Source organism: Manis pentadactyla, chromosome 3 (genome assembly GCF_030020395.1).
Source record: "Manis pentadactyla isolate mManPen7 chromosome 3, mManPen7.hap1, whole genome shotgun sequence".
Taxonomy (NCBI): domain Eukaryota; kingdom Metazoa; phylum Chordata; class Mammalia; order Pholidota; family Manidae; genus Manis; species Manis pentadactyla.
Window position 1 is genome coordinate 149,091,795 of NC_080021.1, and position 20,093 is coordinate 149,111,887.

Genomic DNA, 20,093 nt, shown 5'->3' on the forward strand with positions numbered 1-20,093 from the left:
GTCTCTAGCATAAACACTTATCTATAGGAAGGGATTTGCAAATACTGATTGAAACAATGCTTTTCTGACAAAAACAAGTGATAGGTACCATTTACTGAGTATTAACAATATGAAAGCCACTTTCTTTGGGCCCTTATATTCATTTTTTTTATTTGCACCTTGCAATACGACTTCAGGTGAGTTTTATTAGTACCCCCTTCCCTTTCTTTAAGAAATGAGTTAAAGGAGGCTTAAGGAGGTTAACCCTGCCTTTTATACTAGAGTCCACATTTTTACAGCAGGTAGAGATGTTAAAGATTATACGGTCCAGTGGTTCTCAAATGCTAGTCCATGGACTGATTATATTTGAGACTCGGTTAGACATAGAGTGAACGGGTTCCCTTCCAGGAGACTCAGATTCCGTGGGCCATGGATGATGACACAGACAGTTAATAAACCCTCTGATGCTGCTGGTATAATTCTAAGTTTGGAATTTACTATTTCTGGTCCATCTCTTTATTTTACAAATGAGGAAACATGCCACCCAGAGAGGTTTGCTCAAGATCACATATCAAGTGTGGCAGATTTTATTTTTCCAAGAAAGCCACAAACATATCTTCCATCCCATATGCCTTTCTAGAGCTTTACTACTCTCCTATCAAGAAGAATCCCTGTCTCCTACTCTTGAACCCAGATGGACCTTCATGACTGTCAGACCCATAGAGCGAAGTGGAAGTGACAGCTTGTCACTTCTGAAGCTAAGTCAGGAAAGTGCTATGCATGTCTGCCTTGTTCTCTTGGAAGGCTAACACTTGAAATCCACCAACCCTGCTGTGAGGAAGTCCAAGCGGTCTGAGGAGAGGCTCCCTGGATAGGAGCCTCAGCCCAGGCTCTGGGCTGAACTCTGAGCTGTCAACCAGCACAAATGGCCGGCTATGTGAGTGAGCCAGTTTGAAAGTGGACCCTCCTGCCCTCAGTCAAGAGAATGTCACACGGAGCAGAGACTAGCCATCCCTTGCTGAGCCCTGCTCACACAGTAGCTGTAGAAGCAAAATAAATGATTGTTGTTATTTGAACTAAGTTTTGGGGTCAGTTTTATCCAGCAATAGACAACTGATAGATTAAGTTAATGTTTGGGTCAAGATTTGCATCAACTTTTATCATTTGGTAAAGAAGCAGCAGCTACTTTGAATAACTATTTGGCCCAGGTTCAAATACAAGCTTTGCCATATATTTATTTATTGGCTTTGTGACACTGAACATAGCCCTTCACTCTGAATCTTCTCCTCATCTATAAGATGGAAATACTGATCTCGCAAGATGAGATGAGATGTCAGAGGTAAACATACATATATATATATATGCTATTAGGTATATCTGAAAGTACATTATTATTACTACTACGACTCTGGACCATGCAGGTTAATATAAACACCATGGTTCATATACTGTGTTTTCAAAGGGGACCAAGAAGAAAAAATTTTTTTTTTCCTGTTTGGGTATTAGCATCTGCCAGGTCAGTCATGGGCAGAATTTCTTGAGTCCTTCCTAAGTGACTGTGTGTGTGTGACAGGGGGCATGTGTGAAAGAGGAGGCAGGGCAAAATCAGAATTCAGTGGAGTTCTCCTGGTATATTCTGGCTGCAGGCTATCCTCATTAATATGATTAGATATACCACAGAGGCAGAGCTCAGCTAGCCTGGATTTTTTTCCCCCACCAAGAGAAGGTAAGTAGTATGTTTTAGAGCCAGCTCAGCAATTCAGCCACCTTGACACGCTAATTACTTGCACTGCCTGTCAAACTGGGTATCTCAACCTCCTCAATTAATAGCTCCACTTTCAATAAGCAAAATCGTATTTGACTTCAAAGGGGAACTGAATGAGTATTAAGACATTTTTATTACTGAGAATTTCCTTTGGGAGTTGGCTGACAGTGTGGGTGGCAAAAAGGTGCTACAATATTGGAAGGACGATTTTCTAGGACCAACACGGAATAAGGTCAAGAACATTCCAGTCTACAATAAGGCCCCCCATGAATCTTCTTGCTCACCTGACTTCAGAAGTAGAATTTGATCATTTTGACAGAGTTCCATGAAGCCTGTTATCCGCTTTGCAAACTCCACCACATACTGGATGGCATGAGTGATCTGGATGGCACATTGCTGCCATAGTGCTTCCCTGGACTTCAAGAGAGAGAACACAGAATGCACCCAGAGCAAAGAAAAACTGGGAGAGTCAATTAAATACCCAGGGTTGCTCTGCTAGCGCTTAGCTGTCACTTGGGGCCCATAGTGGGAATTTACCCAATTCCTTTGAAAGAAGTAGGCAGTATTTTCCAACATTGTTTTGACCTGTTTGAACCTTGATATGCTACAATTATTGAAGTACTGAGGCTAAAATAATGGAAATATTCAATACTATGCAAACGTAGATAGTTGTATTTTCTTCATTCTTTTTTCTTTTTCTTCTCACTTAAACAAACTTAAGCTGTTAGTCTGGTTTATAGAAACAAACTCTTACACTGAGAAATAGTGATTTTTCTTCACAGGCTTCTAGAAGGTCATATTCATATATACCTGGTGGACACTAAACTTGCAATGTTTTTATGTTGTGTTCTTTTTCCAGAACTTATGGAGATTGCTTTATGGTATGAAAATAATTTTAAGGGAAAGGACATAAAAATCAAATCACTCTCCTAAGTAATATAGACTCCCAGAAATGTATTTTGATCCTTGTATTTTTTTAGCATAGGCAGTGTAAATCCAAGTGTGTTAATTCTGCTTTTTTTAACCAAAAAAATACTTATGCTTTTGTCTTCTTATTTAAATAAAAGTGGTAAGATCTACTTGCCCCTGTGGGTAAAAATTAGTATGTGTAATCATTCATTACATACAGACACATTTATATTTTATTAAAATTTCATTTACTGGTAGATCTTGTAATTATGGATCTCAAAGCTAAAGGAAAGGAATGTGAATGTAGAACAACAATAACCAATTCCTTCTCTTAAAAATTTCATTAAAGTTCAAAAAACAATAATCAAATTAATAATAATAACAATAATAACAATATGGGATGAGTTGTCTTTTTTCTTTGGTTCTTTCTAACATGTAGGGCAAGAAAAAAACACGTGGGATGTTTTGCTGCCTATCTTTGTAGTGTAAGTTTGCAACTATTATTATTGTTGTGATTTCCCAATTGTTCTTGTTCCTTGCCATCATGTGATGTCCTAAAATCATCTAATTCGGGCACAGTCTCCCTGGCCACTCAAATAGGGCTGTGTTTTTCAATTGGGGTGGTTTTTCCTCCAAGGGAACATTTGGCAATATCTGGAGCCATTTTGATTGTCACTACTGTGTGCGATGGGGGTGTAACTGGCATCTAGTGGGTGGAGACCAGGGATGATGTTAAATATCCTACAATATGCAGGCCAGTCTCTACAGCACAGAGTTGTCCAGCCCAAAATGTCAGTAATGCTGTGGTTGAGAAAGTCAGAGAGAGAGAGAGAGAGTTACAGAAAAACTTTCCAGTATTTCCCAGAGTTACCTTGCTTTGATACACTTTAATTTCTTCATAGGTGTGTGTCTGCCACGCCAACTGGTGTAGCTCCTCCATGGTGTACTGACATGTCTCCAAATGGGACTTAATGATGTTCTGTGCAATTCGATCTATGAGAAAGAGTATCACTTTGAAGGTTTGTGAATATAATCCAACTCTGCTCAAAGAAACCAGCTTTTAATGTGTTTACTATAGGAATGCCTTTTGGACACATTCCAGTTGTATTAGAGGGTCTTTAACACTACTATCTATTTAAAGATCTCCAGATAAACTCTTCATTGCCTTTTTTCAATTTTCAGCCTTTTAATAAAAATTTACTGCCTTTGGCTCCTCTTTTTGGTTACAAACCTGAGTTACAAGTTGTAAAGTGTTCAAATAATTTTTTTTTAATTACCATGTTTCTTGGTTTTTGTCCTAAAAATCCACTAACAGTCTCGATATCTATACTCTAGATACTTTAAAATATTTTGAAAATCATATACATACATATACATACACATATATATGGAGAATTAAACAGCTAAAAATCCAGTTTTCTACAGAGGACAGAGAACAGAATGGAGGAACAGGGACAGAAACTAGACTGCTCTGATGAGATTATTCTGGTAGTTTTGACTTTGGAACCATGAAGCTATCTTACATAATAAACAATGGAGAGGGAGGATGGATGAAATAATATTGACTCATGAGATGATAATTACTGAAGCTGGATCATGGGGGGGCCATTATATTCTCCTTTCTAATTTCTTATGTTTTTCTTTTAAAAAGTTAAAAAATAGAAAATGATTATACTCATAAAAAGTAGTCACAAACAGAATCAGCCTTTCTGGCTGTTTATCCCAAATGAGCTGTGTTCGGTGTCATCTTGGGTTTGAAGGTTTGAAAGTTGAGCAGTAGAACCAGACCTAAGAGCTCTCCTCAAAAACCTGAAATGAGTCCCTGGAGCTGGACAGAGCTGGTAGGAGGTCCCCTCATAATGTCCTCTGCTACTTGAACACATGAAGAAGGTGACATCTTGGGAAACCCAAGTGCATAGGAACTCTGCATGTGGGCTGTGAGTAGAACGAAGACCAATGTTCTGCCTGGTAACTGTCCTTGGCTCACACAGGAATGGACTTTTTCTTGGGTTTCAGGTTGTGCCATTTCAAATGCAATTTCTGTTTTTCCTAAATAGCCATATTTCATTTCTCTGGGATACCTCTCAAAGCAATACTTAGGTACCTTCTCTTACCTTGCTAAGTTTCTGGTATATATGGTACAACAAAAGTTGAGCTTTAGTGATATAGGGAATAAAAAATGTAAGCAGAAGCTTCTAATAGCTCTCCAAGTAAACGCAATCTTGGATAGCCCATTGCCTGGCACATTATAAACACTGGATGAACAGTAGCCACAGCGATCATTATTAGGACATTTTATACAGTTTTTCATCAGGGCAGCAGTGTGGTGACACAAATGGAGAGAAAACAGAGATATTTGATTTTGGAATCAATGCTATTGAAGGAAGATATTAGACTTTTTCTATCAAAACTATAAAGTGGTAGATGTAGAAGATGCTACAAAATGTTAACTTGGTTTACATGGACTGAGCATTGAGCATTTCTAGACTTGCACTGCTTATATTATAAAATCCTTTCTTTAAAAAATCTTACATTTAAAATTATATTGAATATCCTCCTATGTTGTAAAAGAGGGCAGGAATTACTCCATACATCATATTAAAATAAATTAGTATCTTATGGTTCATCATTTTTCTATTTCACATGGGTAGTCTAATTTCTTACAATCCAAAAAAAATCTCTCTTCCTCAGAGGTTTATAATGAAAACAAAAGATTTTTATGGATCTATAGTTTTCAAACCTTTATCTTCTTGGTGTTGTCTGTTTTCATCTTCAAAGATATGCTGATTTGTCAGTAATTTACAGGCTTCAGGATTTATAAGCAAAACTACAATTGCCATTCAAAATTGCATTATGAAAAACTCTTTATCTTTTCCTTTATGACACCACCTAGGAACTTTTGGCCAAGGTTTAAGAACTCTCTGGCCTTCTGCCACCTAAGCTTAGAGTCATAAGGGACATGAAGAGTGCTGGCCGTAATGAACATGTGGGCAGGTGAAAACTGTAAGTGAAATCCACATGCATGCTTTAGAACTCAGCTCTGATTCCTGGGGTAGGTTTCTCTGCTTCCCTGTATCTTCAGGTAGAATCACTCGCTGCCATTACACTTTGATTCTGCTTCCAATTGAGCCCTTATTCCAGTCAGTCTTGCTCATGGTTATATGTGTGGATCTGTTTGTTCCATGTCCTTTACAACTGGAGCTCTTCAAGAACTGGACTGAAGAGCCCAGCATAGTGCCTTCATATATTCATTCAACAAATATTTTTTGAGAAGCTATTATATACCAGGTTAAAGTAAGGGTTAATAAAAATATATTTTCTTTCTTAAAGGATCTTTTAACCATGTCATATCATATCACGATGTAATAAATGCCCTGATGCAATAAATGGTGAAAGTCCAAAGAGGCAAATATCTAAGTCTGGGGAGGCAGAAAATAAGCATAGAGAATCTGCCTGTTGATCTGTGTCTGAACAAGCATTTGTCACATGGAGAAGAGAAAGGTGGACCTCAGATAGAGGGAACTGATACTACAAAGGCATACATAAAGCTAGCCATGTGCTAACCATGAGCTATATAACTTCCGACACTGTATTTTACATCTTTACAAACCTTACCTTTTACAAACAGTTTCCTTTTTGGTTAGGAAAAAAGTGATGTGCATAAAAAGTGAGTGACTCCAGACCTGTTTGTACAGAGCTAGCAAATGGTGTTTTGAAATCAGGTTTGTCTTTTCTGGCAAGAAGTCTGTAGCACTGGCAACACAGAATGTGGGGAGAAACTGTGACTAGAGACTAGCTGAGTGAGCCAGGCCAAGGGATTTGGAGTTTATCTTGTAGACAACTGGATGTTAGTGGAAGCTGTGAAGCAGGAGACTGACATGGTTAGGTTTTTTTGTTTTAAAACACTGATCCTGGCTATGGCAGAGATGAGATGGCAGTAGGGAGTACTCGAGATTGATCAGGCTATTGTGAAAAATCAGGCAAAATACGAGGAGGTTCTGGATTAGGTGACAATGACAGTGATGGAGGAAGGGGCTGGATTCAAGACAATTCTGAAGGAGGATGCAGAGGTGCAGCAGATGTGACAGAGAGAGGTGGAGAGAGAGAAAACATTAACTATAGTGGGCGCTCAACAAATGTTTAGTAAGATAATGTTAAAAATGTCCTTCCATGCATTCATCTGTCCATCCTTCCATTTTCTGCTTTATTTCTCAGAAGATTTTAGAAAGCTTAGATTGACCCTTTGTTTGACCATCTTAAAGCCTTAACATTGACAACAGCTTTGAAGTCAAACACTAAACATGCACAGTTATTCCCCATACCCTTCTGGTGAGAAATAAAAGGCAAATCTTGGTTTGACGTAAGAGCTATAACTCAGTGATGCTTAAGACACAGTTGCAGGAGCAGTCATCCTCCACTTCCCCTCACGAGTCTGCAGGGCAAAGGTGAGCCACGTGCAAAAACCCACTTGGCCCGCTCAAGGCTCAGGCCAATAACCAGAAGGTAAAGCTAGACTTGGTCCTCTGGGAGCAAAGCCTGAGCATTCCTTCTGTTCATTAAGGAGCTGCAGACTGTCAGAGCAGCTGGTTTGCTTGGACTCAGAGTCTGCAGTTGTGAAAAGGGGAGAAGATTTTAAAAGAGGGGACAAAGGGAGAGACAGTGAATACAGTAGGCAAAGTTCCTGCTGGGAGCCAAAGGAACTTTCAAGAGTCCTTGCCTGGAAAAATAGAAAGGGACTAGTAAATGCAATCCCCTCCCGGGACTAAGCACATGAGAAGTCCCGACAAAGAGACTGAGGTTAAAAAGCGGAGGATGGGGAATCTTTCTGGGCAATCGCCCGCCCATCATCCCTTTCCCTGACTTGGATTGCAGTTGCTCGTCAGAGCCCAGTTTTGGTCGAATTCTTAACTAGCTTGACAGTCGCACATGTTGAAGGAGTCGGCACGCACTGTGCTGGGAGAATGACTCCAACAGGAAATTGCCCCCGTGCCTGACTAATGGGAATTCTACCACCTACAGAGGCGATACCAGAGGACTCGACTCTGATCTTCCTGAGACCAGGGGTGAGGCTAGAGCTTTCCTCAGTGGACATGATGATGCACTGACACCTTCTCAGTAGTTAAGATTCTGCATATCTGCCGTGAGACAGCGCTTTGTCCAATTCCCTAAGAGTATGGAGGCCACTTTGATAGTTAATAAAACTACGTCAAGGAATGAGAAAAACAACTTCATATGCTCAGTCCAGTCATTTCTTTTCAATCATGAGGTGAAATGTAGACACTGAAGCTGGCAAGGGAAAAATGATTGTTGAATTACAAGTTAATATTAAGTCCATGATCCTTATTTTCTATTTGTTAATTTCATGATAAACAGCTTGTTCTCACTTTCTCTCACATATAAATAAATAAATAAATAAATATATATATATATATATATATATATATATATCTTTTTCCATAAAATTGCAGTTCTGATTTTAGGCTTTTGTCTTGATACCTTGTCTTGAAGCAAAGGTTATTAGAACCCAAGACTTACAACCAATTAATGGAATTTGTGTCTTCATGTATTAAGTAACTTTCTTTATAAAATGGGAGTAGCAACATGTGATTCAAGTGAAAAAATAATCCCAGAAATCTTTAAAGTAGTTGCTATAGGGATGTGTTTACCTCATGGATTGTGGTCATGGTTTCACAAGTGCACACTTTCTCCAAACTTATTAAGTTGTACACATTAAATATGTACAGCTTTCTGTATATCAGTTATACCTCATTAAAGAAGTTTGAAAATAATTGATACGGCGGGCAACTACATTTTATCATGTTTGATGAAAAAATACTTTAAAATATTGTTAAAATTGTCATACTTCCCTAAGAAGCCTTAAGGGTAATCTTAAATCCACTTATAACATGGACAATAAGAAAAGAAAAATTAAATTTTTGAAGGGTAAACTGGAACAAGATTGACAGTAATTTTCAATAGTGTGCAAAAGTTGTAGAACCCTGGGGCTGGAACCAGCCTTCTTCCTCCATTTCCGGAGGGACTATTGGTTAGCTGGGTCTCTATTCTCTCTTGGAAACTATAAAGAACTTCCACACCCCCTACCCCATTCTCATCAGTCTTCATTGTGATCTATTGAATAAATTAAAGAGGTAGGAAGGAGGTCCCTCCTTAAGGCGTTTATAGGTGGTTGAGATGTATAGGATAACGTTTTAGAGGTCAATCATTTTGGACACTGTAAAAATAACATTTATTTCAGAAATACATGAAAAATCACTTTTCTCATGTATTGATCCACAAAGTGAAGCAAAGTTTGGAAATAAGTCATCCAGATTACCTAATTCCATGTAGAAAAAAAGCTACTTCTGCTTATTTCAACAAGAAATAAACTGACATGCAAGGGGACAATTTCTTGTTTATAACTGTAATGTTATAAAATGAGGACCATCTTGCAGCTACCAAAATAGGAAGTGACCTTCTGCAGCTCCGATTTCCACCACTCAGTGGGTTTTTTCCACCAAAGGGGCTTATTTTAGCTCTCGCTAGACATTTCAGCAAATGCTGCTCTGCAGAGGCTACAGTGTCTCAGACATTGATCGCACAGGTGGTTCCATTAGAATCTCATGTCCTGGGAGTGGGGAAAGTTGCGTATATCTTTAAAAAATGCTGCATTCAGTGTTATTAACAAGAGTACCCATGGCCCAACTGTACCAAGGCAAGAAATCTGAGGCTCAAAGCTATATATAGCACTAGAGAGGGTTGCAACTGAACTTGCTAATTCTTTCTCCTCCCTCTCCTTTTTTTTTTTCTCATTAGAAAGGATGGTTTCTTCTTGGTGAACTATACCTACCCCTTATTCATTTTCCTCAACACGGGATTATTTTTAAACTTGGAAGTATTCTTCCTAAAATACCATATTTCAGCCTCAATCAAAGCAATTAATGAATTTTTAATTTATCACTTGCCTTAAGGATCTAGATAATTGCTCAATTCTCTGTTTAGTTTATACTACTAGTGTGAAAGTGGAATTCTTAAGGGATTCACTTTGAATTAATGCCAAGATATCTCTATGGACTTGCTCAAGGCAAGTTTTAAGTGCCTGCATTAGGTTTTCAGCATATCAAGATCACTCAGAATCCACACTCTGAGGCAGTGACTATAATATGTTAGAACACCTGGCTGAAAGTTGAAACATTTAACCAAGTGTGCGTTTTATCTTTTTGACAACAGACCACTAGGTTTTATAAGTTTTCTGTTACTAAACAGGACAAGTCTACTGGTTAGGGTGTAATAGATGACAGTGTCAGAGAGGGGACAATGTCAATTTCAAGACCTTTCTGATTTTCCTAATCTCTATGTAGAGATGATCATTGCTTAGCATAAATAGAATTGTGCTGTCAGCATAAAAACATCGGTTACACGTAAGCTTAAAGCAGCCATCTATTAGTGATCCATAGCCACAGGAAAGTAGCATTTTTCGTATTCTTTTAAGAAGGAGTTGGTGGCATAAATAACCTATAACTCATTTGTTGGCTCAGTGTCATGGCCCAACAAGATGTTACTCACTCGCCAATGAATTAGGATAACCTCCAGGCTTCTTCTCATACAAATTCTGTTGTCAATTATTGTATCAGAGAGTGAGATGATGTAATTAACTATAAAAGATGAAAGTGTGATAAGACACAATTAGGGAAAACAATGAAAAAAATCAGATTTATACAAGTAATGAGAGTATCTGGGCAAAGACTGAAGGAACAGATTAATAAAATGGTTAACGTTTTCTTAAATTTCGGGCAGTCTAGGTAAGAGCATTTTAATAGAAGGTAAGAAAGCAGAGTGTTAAGCAGAAAGAAGAACTGAAAGAATCTATATAGCAGTTAGGTTTAAGCGGAGTATAGCCAAAGCAAAACAAGTTAACTAAGAGCATGTCTGCTTCATAATGTAATAATGGAAAGCTGTTTTGTATCATGAATGGGTTGTTTTACTGCAATGGTGCATGTCTAATTTTTGCTAAGAAAATTGAGAAAGAATCTATTATGAAAACATTGCATTCCAAAGTTAATTTTCATGATAAAAGACCTCCTTCACACAACAATCAGAAAAGATGAACTTACTTCAATGTCCTAGCATTGGTGAGTTCTAAGAGGAGCTGTCTTGTGAGACGTAGGAAGCCAATATGGACTGCTTTAGATTTTTATTTCATGCCCCTTTGGGAAGTCACTTAACATCTTCAAATCTTAGTTTCTTTGGGTTTGATCTTCTACCTACAGAAATGTTTGGCAGCAGAGACATTTTCTAAGGGCTATGTGAAGCACAGCGACTTGAGTCTGAGGGGCTACCTTGGGAATCTCTCTTTATTTTGGTTCATGAGGGAGAAGTCTTGCAGAGTTACAGTGGCTGAGAGGACAGCTCACAGCCTTAAAGCACTTCAAGAGTCTTAGACAGAACAAAAACAATATAATCCAGAGCCTGTTAAAATCTTTCTCTACTCTCTTTTCAAAACTGCATCTCCACATGCTACCCAAAGGACATTTAGCAGACCACAGATGATGAAAACCTAATTATGAAAATTGCTCAGGGCCAATTGGCTTTTACAAGTTAGGTTTTGTTGACATATGGGGTTGATGGTTGACTTAAACAGAAGCAATCCCTTCCCCACCCTACTGGCCTTTTGGAAATTTAGTAAATGTATTGCTGACCTTTAGGAAAGATTTCAGAGGAAATCTTTGGAGCTAATTTTTACATTTTTGAACACATTTAATCTAAATTTTTAAAAGTAACTTGATTGCTTATATAATACATTTAATTAATCAAAGTTATAAAATAAGTGTTTTCTAAATAGTCTGGAGCCAAATTGTCTTAGAACAGACCTTTCTGAACACCAAACAGTTCTGCAATAGGCATTATAAATATCACTCAAATTTAACTAGTAAATTCTTTCTCCTCAGTATTGAAGGTATATTCTTAAGGAAAGTTTATATCTTAAAATAAAAAAATAAAATAAAACAACAGTCTTTCCAGCTAGGGACATTTGGAATGGGTTTTCCCATATTTGTAAACCTCACAGGAGTAAATCAGTACTGGTTGGTGGAGAGAGCCTGTTAAGTTGTTTGCATACCATGCTAGTAACACCAAAGTGTACTGACTTCCAACAAATGGCCATTGACAGACATTTTTGTTTTCCATGGCCTATGCAGTATTTTAACCCTAACCAGGTCCTTCACTGTGTGGCTAAAGCAGTCCATATCCACCCCAGGCAGTAAAAAAGTGATTCAGAGCTCTTTCTGAGAGCCAGTGTCAATGCTTACAATAACTTGAAATGTCACTCAACCAGAGGTGGGGGGTGCAGGGCGGTGGGGGAGGTAGGGGTAGTGGGGGGTGGGCAGTGGTGCGGTCTGTGTCAGAGGCAATTTTATTAGCATAAACATTCCTTCCCCCAACAAATCACAGGAAGATTACTCATGAAATCTCCTTTCCTCTTCCTTACTGCAGAATATTTCATATCTACCATGGCTTTTGAAACTGACTGTATAAAATGGAATTAGTTTTCCAATAACTTATCAATAACATTTTTTTTTGTGGGGTGGGGGAGCTGGTGGATTTTAGAATCTTTTTGTGAAATTCTAAAGTCTGAGTCAAAATTTAATCCCTAACTGGTATATCCAGGGGAAGTCCACTGAGGAATATCAGTTTTGCACAACTTCAACTTGAAACAGAAAAGGTAATTGAGAAGATTTACTTAGTGAATGCTAGCCTACTAGGAAAGCTGTATTAACAGAGGCACAACATGCAGTGACTAATATGCATATAGTTACTAGAAACAGATACGTATATTTATATGAAATGAGCATACATGCGTGTGTTGCTTGCTTATAATGTAGATCATCTTTATATTTATTTAGAGCCTTGCTGGTCACAAAGTGCTTTTGTGTACATTATGACATTTACTCATCATGGGGAATCAATGCTCTGAACATGACAGTAGAGTGACTACAACATATGACTAGGTGATTTTAGACTATCTTTGAGGTTATTAAAGAATATCCATAGTGAAATGGATTTGAGTGACCCTAGCAAAGGACTATAGTGTTCTTTGTCCCAGCATGCTCAAGAATAATTCATGGCTATAGACTGGTTAGATAGTTGCAGCCATGGTAGAGATCCCAGAAATGTGACAAGTTGAGTTGATTAGCCCAGTTCCCATACTTGGGGAATTCCTTTTTGAGAGAGAAGGCAGGATTCTGGAATAGCAGCCTCTTGAGAGAGATTCTGTGGGTGGTTAAGAAGGTAGCATTAAAATTTCAGGGTCATCAAGTAGGTCCTCTCCAGTGACCAAGGTGACCAGGTAGACCTGGGGCTGAGGCAGGCCCCTTCGTCATGGAGGAGTATCTTCCTTTTACAGTTGCCTTTTTTTTCTCTCAAGAGAAGCTCAGGAAGGTGATCAGGCTGGACTGGGCCAGCGAGGCCAGGTGGATTTGCCCTGAAGCTATCTGTACAGCAGCTCCTTTTTGTCAGTGATTGTACATGAACTTGGAGCGTTTGGGGATTGACCACCACCCTCTCCTCGAAGCCTCTTGTGGTCCTTGATGCTCATTTTAATCTGACTTCTTATTTTTGTTTTGTTAGCTTTTTTCAGGAGGGTAGATGAAGAGATGAGGGGTGCACAAGCTCTGATTTGATTATGGTTATTAACTGTATTTGACAGGGTCACTCCTCCCTGTGGAAAGCCCTGAGTGTGCTTCTGCTCTGGGGAGGCAGGAGGGGCAGCTACTGCCACAGGCAAGTGCTGCTGCATCTGCTCAGCAAGGACTGCCTAGGTGCCTGTGAGTGCCCTCCTCTCCACTGCCCTATCCTCGTCCTTGGGAAGTGGCTGACACAAAGGCGGTATTTGTGCATGTAGCCAAACCTCCATCAGGAGGTGGGAGAACCATGATCCCTGAAAACCATTGAGTTCAACTGCCTTATTTTTCAGATGAAGAGACTGGGCCTCAGAAAGCTGAATAAATTTTGAGTAAGTTCACATGGCTAGTATGTAGAGCCAGGAATCTCAATTTTACTTCCCCTAAACTCCCTGCAAAGGGCCTGTGGCTGGGGAAGGATGGGTGGGGTGTTAGATGACAGTGGACGTTCACAAGATGAGGGAGGTCTCAGAGCAAGAAAAGAACTCAAGACCCTGGATTTTCCTTTTCCTATACTGCTTGAATGATTTGTCTTACTAATCTACTTCTATCAATTTTAATGACATATTACACAGTTGCTCCTAAAGAAGTGACTACTTGTTTTTGATAAAGGTGCCATCAGAGGACAGAGGAAATACATATCTAGAATTAAAGTCTATTCTCTGTACCATTTCTGAATGAGTCATTAAATATGCATAAGTAGATATATATGTATCTGTTAAATATACACATAAATATGCATGAATGGATTTAAGCAGTTATAATGTATTTATCTACAGAAGCATATGTCATTAAAGGGGGTGCCTTAAGACCACAGCACCTGCTTGGGGTTCTTAATAAGTAACAATTGAAACACTACCAACCTCCACAGAACTCCCTCAAATAAAACACACTAGCAATATCTTCTGTTTCTGTGTAGACCTGATAGAATAAAGTATACACCCTAGGGACTAGATCACTTTAGGCCAATCTCTTTTTGTAATCACCTCTAACTGTTGATCTCAGCTTTTGGAATAGGTACGTTTTTTTTTTAAAAGAGGTTTATTTCTAGTTTTGATGATTAAAATCCCAGGCTCCATAAATAGAACACAAATGGGATATGAAACTCAATCTACATGTGAACAACTATGGGTGGGACCAATGAATTCACATTTCATTGTTTTTATCTGGAAAGAAAAATTACTGACTAGAACAGCACTCTCAGGCAATGTGTGTAAAAGGCCAATTGTCCCCTTGGCTTCACAGTGAATTTGTTCGATTTTTCTTTTCTTTCTGTTTTTAAAAGCATGTTGTCTGGTTGTTTGGCTTCTTCTGTTGTCTGGTGCCTCATAGGTAGGTTGTCAATCATCTCTGAGGTTAATGAGCCCTTATTAAGAGGCTTAGTCCTGCAGCACCCCCCAACCCATCGGAGCCATGGGGTGGGAGTAAATCCAGTGGGGAAATCCTCTGCTCTCCTCCGTGATCTGCTTGTCTTGAGTGCCTGGCACATTTCAAAAATGTTTTTGAAAGAATGCCTGGCAGTCTAGGGCAGTAGAATTTAAGCCTTACTAGTTAACCATCTCAGGATAATCTGGTCTAAGGAAATCACTTATTGTTTCTGACCCTTCAATTTCTTCATCTGCACAATGGGATCATTTCTTCACTGCCTACCTGAAGCCACTGGTGTGAGGCTCAAATTGGCTAACATGCATAAAAATCTGTCTGCATTTCTCTTCATAAAGTACTATTATTAGGGTCCTTACCCTTGGAAGTTTGCAGTATCTTTGGTGCACCCTTAGTAAGACAACTTTTCTGGGCAATAGTTGTGACTCTGATAACATTCATATAACTGACTCTTTGGGATGTGTATGCTGTTGTTTACATAGTTGTTTTATGGTTCTTAAACAAGTGTTTTTATTTAAAAATCCCAAACAGTAGGACATATTCTATATGAATTAGTCCAAAAACTTGTTTTAAAAACACCTGATTTTAAGATAATCCAATATCAGAGTAATATCCTGGTTATACACATTTCATTGTTTTCTCAGAAACCAAAGGAAGTAAATCAAGACTTTCAGTAGCTAAGAGTCATGTTAAAAAATTCATTAGTGTGATATAGCCTTGCATTCACCCAGAGAGAATGTGGCAAAAATCAAATTTTTCTATTTTGTCTGCACAGGGCTCTTTCTATGACAGCTTGCCACCAGCCAGATTGGTATAGATGCTCATTAATCAAGTCAAGCCCAAGTGTCAGCATGCTCACTCTGCAAGCTTCTTTGTAGCACCCAGAAGGGTGTCAAGTAGGCAGCAAAAACTAAGCATGTTTTGCTGTGGGAATGCCAGTTAGTTTGTGACAGGCTCTTTCTATTTGATAGGAGGAACTACAGTACAGTGGTTAAAAGAAGGGGTTTTGATGTTTCTCAGACCTGGGCTCCCACGCTTACTTTGCTTTTTACAGGTTTTGTAATGTCTGAGCCTCAATTTTTTCATCTGTAAAATGGATATACAGATACTTATATAACAGGCATAACAGGATTTGTTATGAGAATTCAATATAGGACATTGCTCAGCGCAATATAGGTGCTCAATAAAAGGTTAACTAAATTACCTGTAATAACCAGTAATGTTTTTAAGTAAGTTTTTAACCAGTAATAACATTATTATACCAATTATATTAATAATATAAATAATAAGGCTTATGCATGACAAGTGCTGTCCTAAGAAGGTATGAATATTAATTTGTTTAATCGACACACACAGGTGGGGATTATATTTGCCCTAGGTTTGCAACTGAGACTCAAAGAGGTTAGGTAAATTGCTTAAGGGAAAAGGTATACCAAGTTTTAAACTCAGGCAGTTCACCTCTAGAGCGAGAGTTCTTAACCACCACACTATACCACTAATCCCTTACCACTGATGGATACTGTTAAGAACTTAGTGTTTTAGTGAAATGAATGGCAGGTTTTTGGATGGTACAGAAATAGCGTATCACATTACGGTGGTTTTTCATAGGTGCCTTTGTTTGACACCCTTAGGAGTGTGCGTCCACTAGATGGCATTGCTGTTTTAATGAAACGTGAACCAAGTCCCTAAGTTTAGGAGCCTGCTAATTTGAAAGCACTAGGACTATATAACTGTATCCCTACAAGTTTGATGGAAGAAACTCCCACATTTATAGCATATCTAAGGATGTGTAAAGACTAATGGGATCTTGAAATAATTAGGAAAAACATATGCTAGTTCATTTTGGGTGTCAACATCTGTGTAGAAAATCTGGATGAATTTAGAGACTATCTAGTCCAAGTGCATCCATTCCTAGGTGAATAGCTTGAGGGCAAGAGAGGAAAAGTGACTTTTTAAAGTAGGGTGACCCAGACCTATTGGTTTTGGCTATAGTTCTCTTTCCATAATATTTCCTATTGATTCTATCACAAAGAAACTGTGATTTCTGAATTTTAACAAGACTTTCCTTTTTCATTAGGTTTGAACATGTGTTCCAAATCAATATCAGATTCAGCCACTTAGATATTAAGTAGCGTAAAAAATGGTGCCTGTTTCTTCTTCTTTTTCTCATGTCCTTTGGGAAAGACAGACTGACTCCACTTAAAAAGACTGTTCCTATTGGTTGACAGGCAGACTGTGGATGTGAGGCCCATAGCAGGGAGCAAGGTAATGGATAAGCAAAAGGAAGATGGTATTGAACTGCCTAGGCTGGAACCTGGCTTCTTTCATAGTAACCCAAGGACCCTGGGACACCTCTAAGACCCCATATCCACATCTGCAAAATGGGAACTTTTACTTATTGTTGTGAAACTTAAATGTGTGTAAAGTGCCTGTGACCTGGTTGCAAAACAAGGTTAAGGCAGCAGTGGTAATGAAGTTTTGTTACTACAGCTAATGTTCAGTTTCCCATCTCTCAGTTGTGGATATCATTACAGGTACTTTGTCAACTTTACTTACTGTCACATGCTAAACTGCTAAAAAAGCAAAATAACGTTTCAGGTTTTATAACTGGGTAACTTTGCTTCTTCCTCCACCAGATGGTAGAAGTAGTCAAGTAGTCAAGATACATATGGCATGTACTTCATTATGTGTTCACGTCAACTTTATTTAAAACGCTCGTAGGCTTTAGGCTCCTACTCACGGTTTAGACAGAGGCAGTGACTGGCTTACAAATAAAAACAGCTAAACTCGTACTTTTCCCTTTTCAAAGATGAGTAAACTGGGATGGGGAGATTCACTCCAGCTCAAATAACAAGCCACAGAGCCAGGATTTGAGCCCAGGTGGCCTGGTCCTTAGCCATTCTGCTCTGCCACCTCTCAGGGTGGGATGTGAGGAGGCCTCAAAGACTGCTGAGGTCTACACTGTCTCCCCCCACCGCACACCAAATGCTATAATGAAGCCTGCTATGGCCACTGTTAAGCTCTTTTAAGCTACTGCTAAACATACATCCTCCATTACGCAGGAGGATGATGTGTTAAATCTATATCAATGTTTTTATGGCAGTTAGTAAATGAGAACGAGTGGTTAAACATTTAATAGACTCCAGAGCTTAACAAGGTAAAACAAAGCTGTGGCAGGCGAGAAGAGCTCATGCCTGGGAGAGTGCCCTCTTGAAGACCCCTCAGCAGGCATCCAAAGACCAGGGGCAGGAGGCTAGGCCTGCTGATGCAATCACTCCTGCTCATCACGCTGTCAGGTGGCTCTTACGTTGTGTAACATTCCAGACTGCACTCTTTTCATTGCCAGTCATTCATACTCTACTCCTACACAGATTCTTGAATTCGGATCTACAAGAACCGTAGAGGTCTTCTGGTCTACCCCTCTGCCTTTACAAAGAAGGGAACCAGACCATTTGTGTAGGGTTTGTCCCCAGCTATCTTAGAAGGAGAGCTGGAGTCCTGCTCATTGTTATTACATCCTGTTTCTGCATCCCTTAGCGCTTTCATTTTAAATAGCTTGCTCTGAAACCTCGCTGCAATTTTACTGTTTTATACCAATAACATTTTTCCTTCAGTGATGAACCCAAATTCAACACATAGCATCTGTTCTTTACAGATAGCATCTTCCTATTTATAATTTCTTCTTTCTTCCTTTGCTTGAAAATAAACTTTCATGGGGCAGGGGAACAATGACAGTTATCAGAATGCATTTTAAAATCAAATAGTTTTCTCCCTACAAGCCATGAATGCAGGTAATTCAACTTAGTCCTATGAGAACCACCACACTAAATAGGACCAAGTCAACTTCAAAGCCGAACTTCCAAAAATGAGCAGGGAGCAGACTCCCACTTACCAATTTCAGTCATTGTTATCCCTGGCGCTAACTGCCCGTTGTTGAAAGAGCTATAGGTAAACAAGTTGGGGACGGATGTGAGGTCGTAGATAGGCTCTTGCTTTATCTGTTTGATTCCAGTCATGTCCAGCCCGGACTGATCCGGGGACGGCTGGCCGGAGTCCACGCTGTAGAAACCCTCGGACTTGGGCAGGTCGATGACGTGCCCGTTGGCGTAGGTGCCGCCGGCGTCGCCGCTCAGGCCGCCGAGGCCGTTGCTGACGCCGGCGCTGTACACCCTGGCGAGTGCCTCGGCCTCCCCGCCCTGCTGCTGTCGCTGCTCCTGCAGCCTCTGCTGGTGCTTCTGCACCTCCGCGTATAGGCTGTCCCTCTGCTTCTTGGACATCCGCCCGAACTTCACAGCTGTGTAGGGGAGAAAAGCAGAGAGGTAACACTTCCGGGTGTCATTTCCGTCAACTACGTCAAATCGAAGGGGTCACAGACGGTTGTCCCCTTGACATCAAATGAGGGCACAAACTCCTGGCACCGTAGGTCAGGAGTCGGTTCATTTGCACTCCACACAGGGAAAAGGTTAAATGCAGGGGTGTCTCTGCTGGTTGATGGGATAGTGAGAACTAAATCGAAGCTAGGAAGAAATGTAAAAGCTTATGAATGTTTTGGTACCATGAAGTTACAAGGCATGTTTGCTTTTCTTTCTTACCTGTGGAAACAAAGATCCACAGAAGCCAAAAACTACCAATTAAAATACCAACAAACACTCATTATTAACGTTCTCTCCCGAACAGCAGGATTATTAGATTGTGGGACAGGACCCTATTACTTCACTGTTTTCTAAATAGCATGCTGGGTAAGACCAGGGATGGGGATGTGGGGTGATAAGCATAGTTTTAAGTAAACTATATCATTTGCCTTTAGTTGGCTTTGGGGATCAAATTAAAAGAATCTTTGGAAAATAGAAATTCTGGGCATCCAGTGCCCAACAAATGAGCCAACAGTATAACCCCTCTTTTCTTGTTCTACCACCCCCAAGTTTTATATTACACATGTCTTCTGGCAAAATCTTTATAGCCATTCTGAGGAAAAAGCAGGGAGAGGCTGTGTAAGCCACAGAGTAATGTGAGGATGCTTTGATCTGAATGCAATGTTTCTTTACACATAGAGCTTAACCTCCTGAACTATTATGGATATTTACATTTCTCCTCACAAGCTGTCAACTCCCAGTTAGACTGTGAATGTTGTGAGTCAAGAGGCTACCTTGTCCGAATCATCAAGCCCTGTGTGGTTCAGCTCATGCTGATGGTGGGGACTATGACAAATTTGGAGGTCCCCCTCTATTCCAGTTTTCTTTTCTTTTGTGACAGTGTTCTCATCACCTGCTGGTGTTGAGAACTCAGAGAGCATAGAAAGAAGAAAGTAGAAACAGGTCCAATTCCTGGATTCCATCCTTCGAGTTGGTGAAAATAATTACTGAGATTATATAACTAAATGG

At 39.6% G+C, this 20,093-nt stretch overlaps 1 protein-coding gene across 1 annotated transcript in view; it reads right to left on the minus strand.

The window, feature by feature from the left end:
- Positions 1–20,093, minus strand: part of RORB (RAR related orphan receptor B) — a 169,510-nt gene that overhangs the window by 20,341 nt on the left and 129,076 nt on the right. Inside the window, exons 4-6 of the mRNA XM_036893480.2 lie at positions 18,605–19,006; positions 3,525–3,646; positions 2,029–2,161 (exon numbers count right to left, since the gene is read on the minus strand). Of these exons, the coding sequence (XP_036749375.1) occupies positions 2,029–2,161; positions 3,525–3,646; positions 18,605–19,006 (657 nt within the window). The remainder of the gene's footprint in view (positions 1–2,028; positions 2,162–3,524; positions 3,647–18,604; positions 19,007–20,093) is intronic.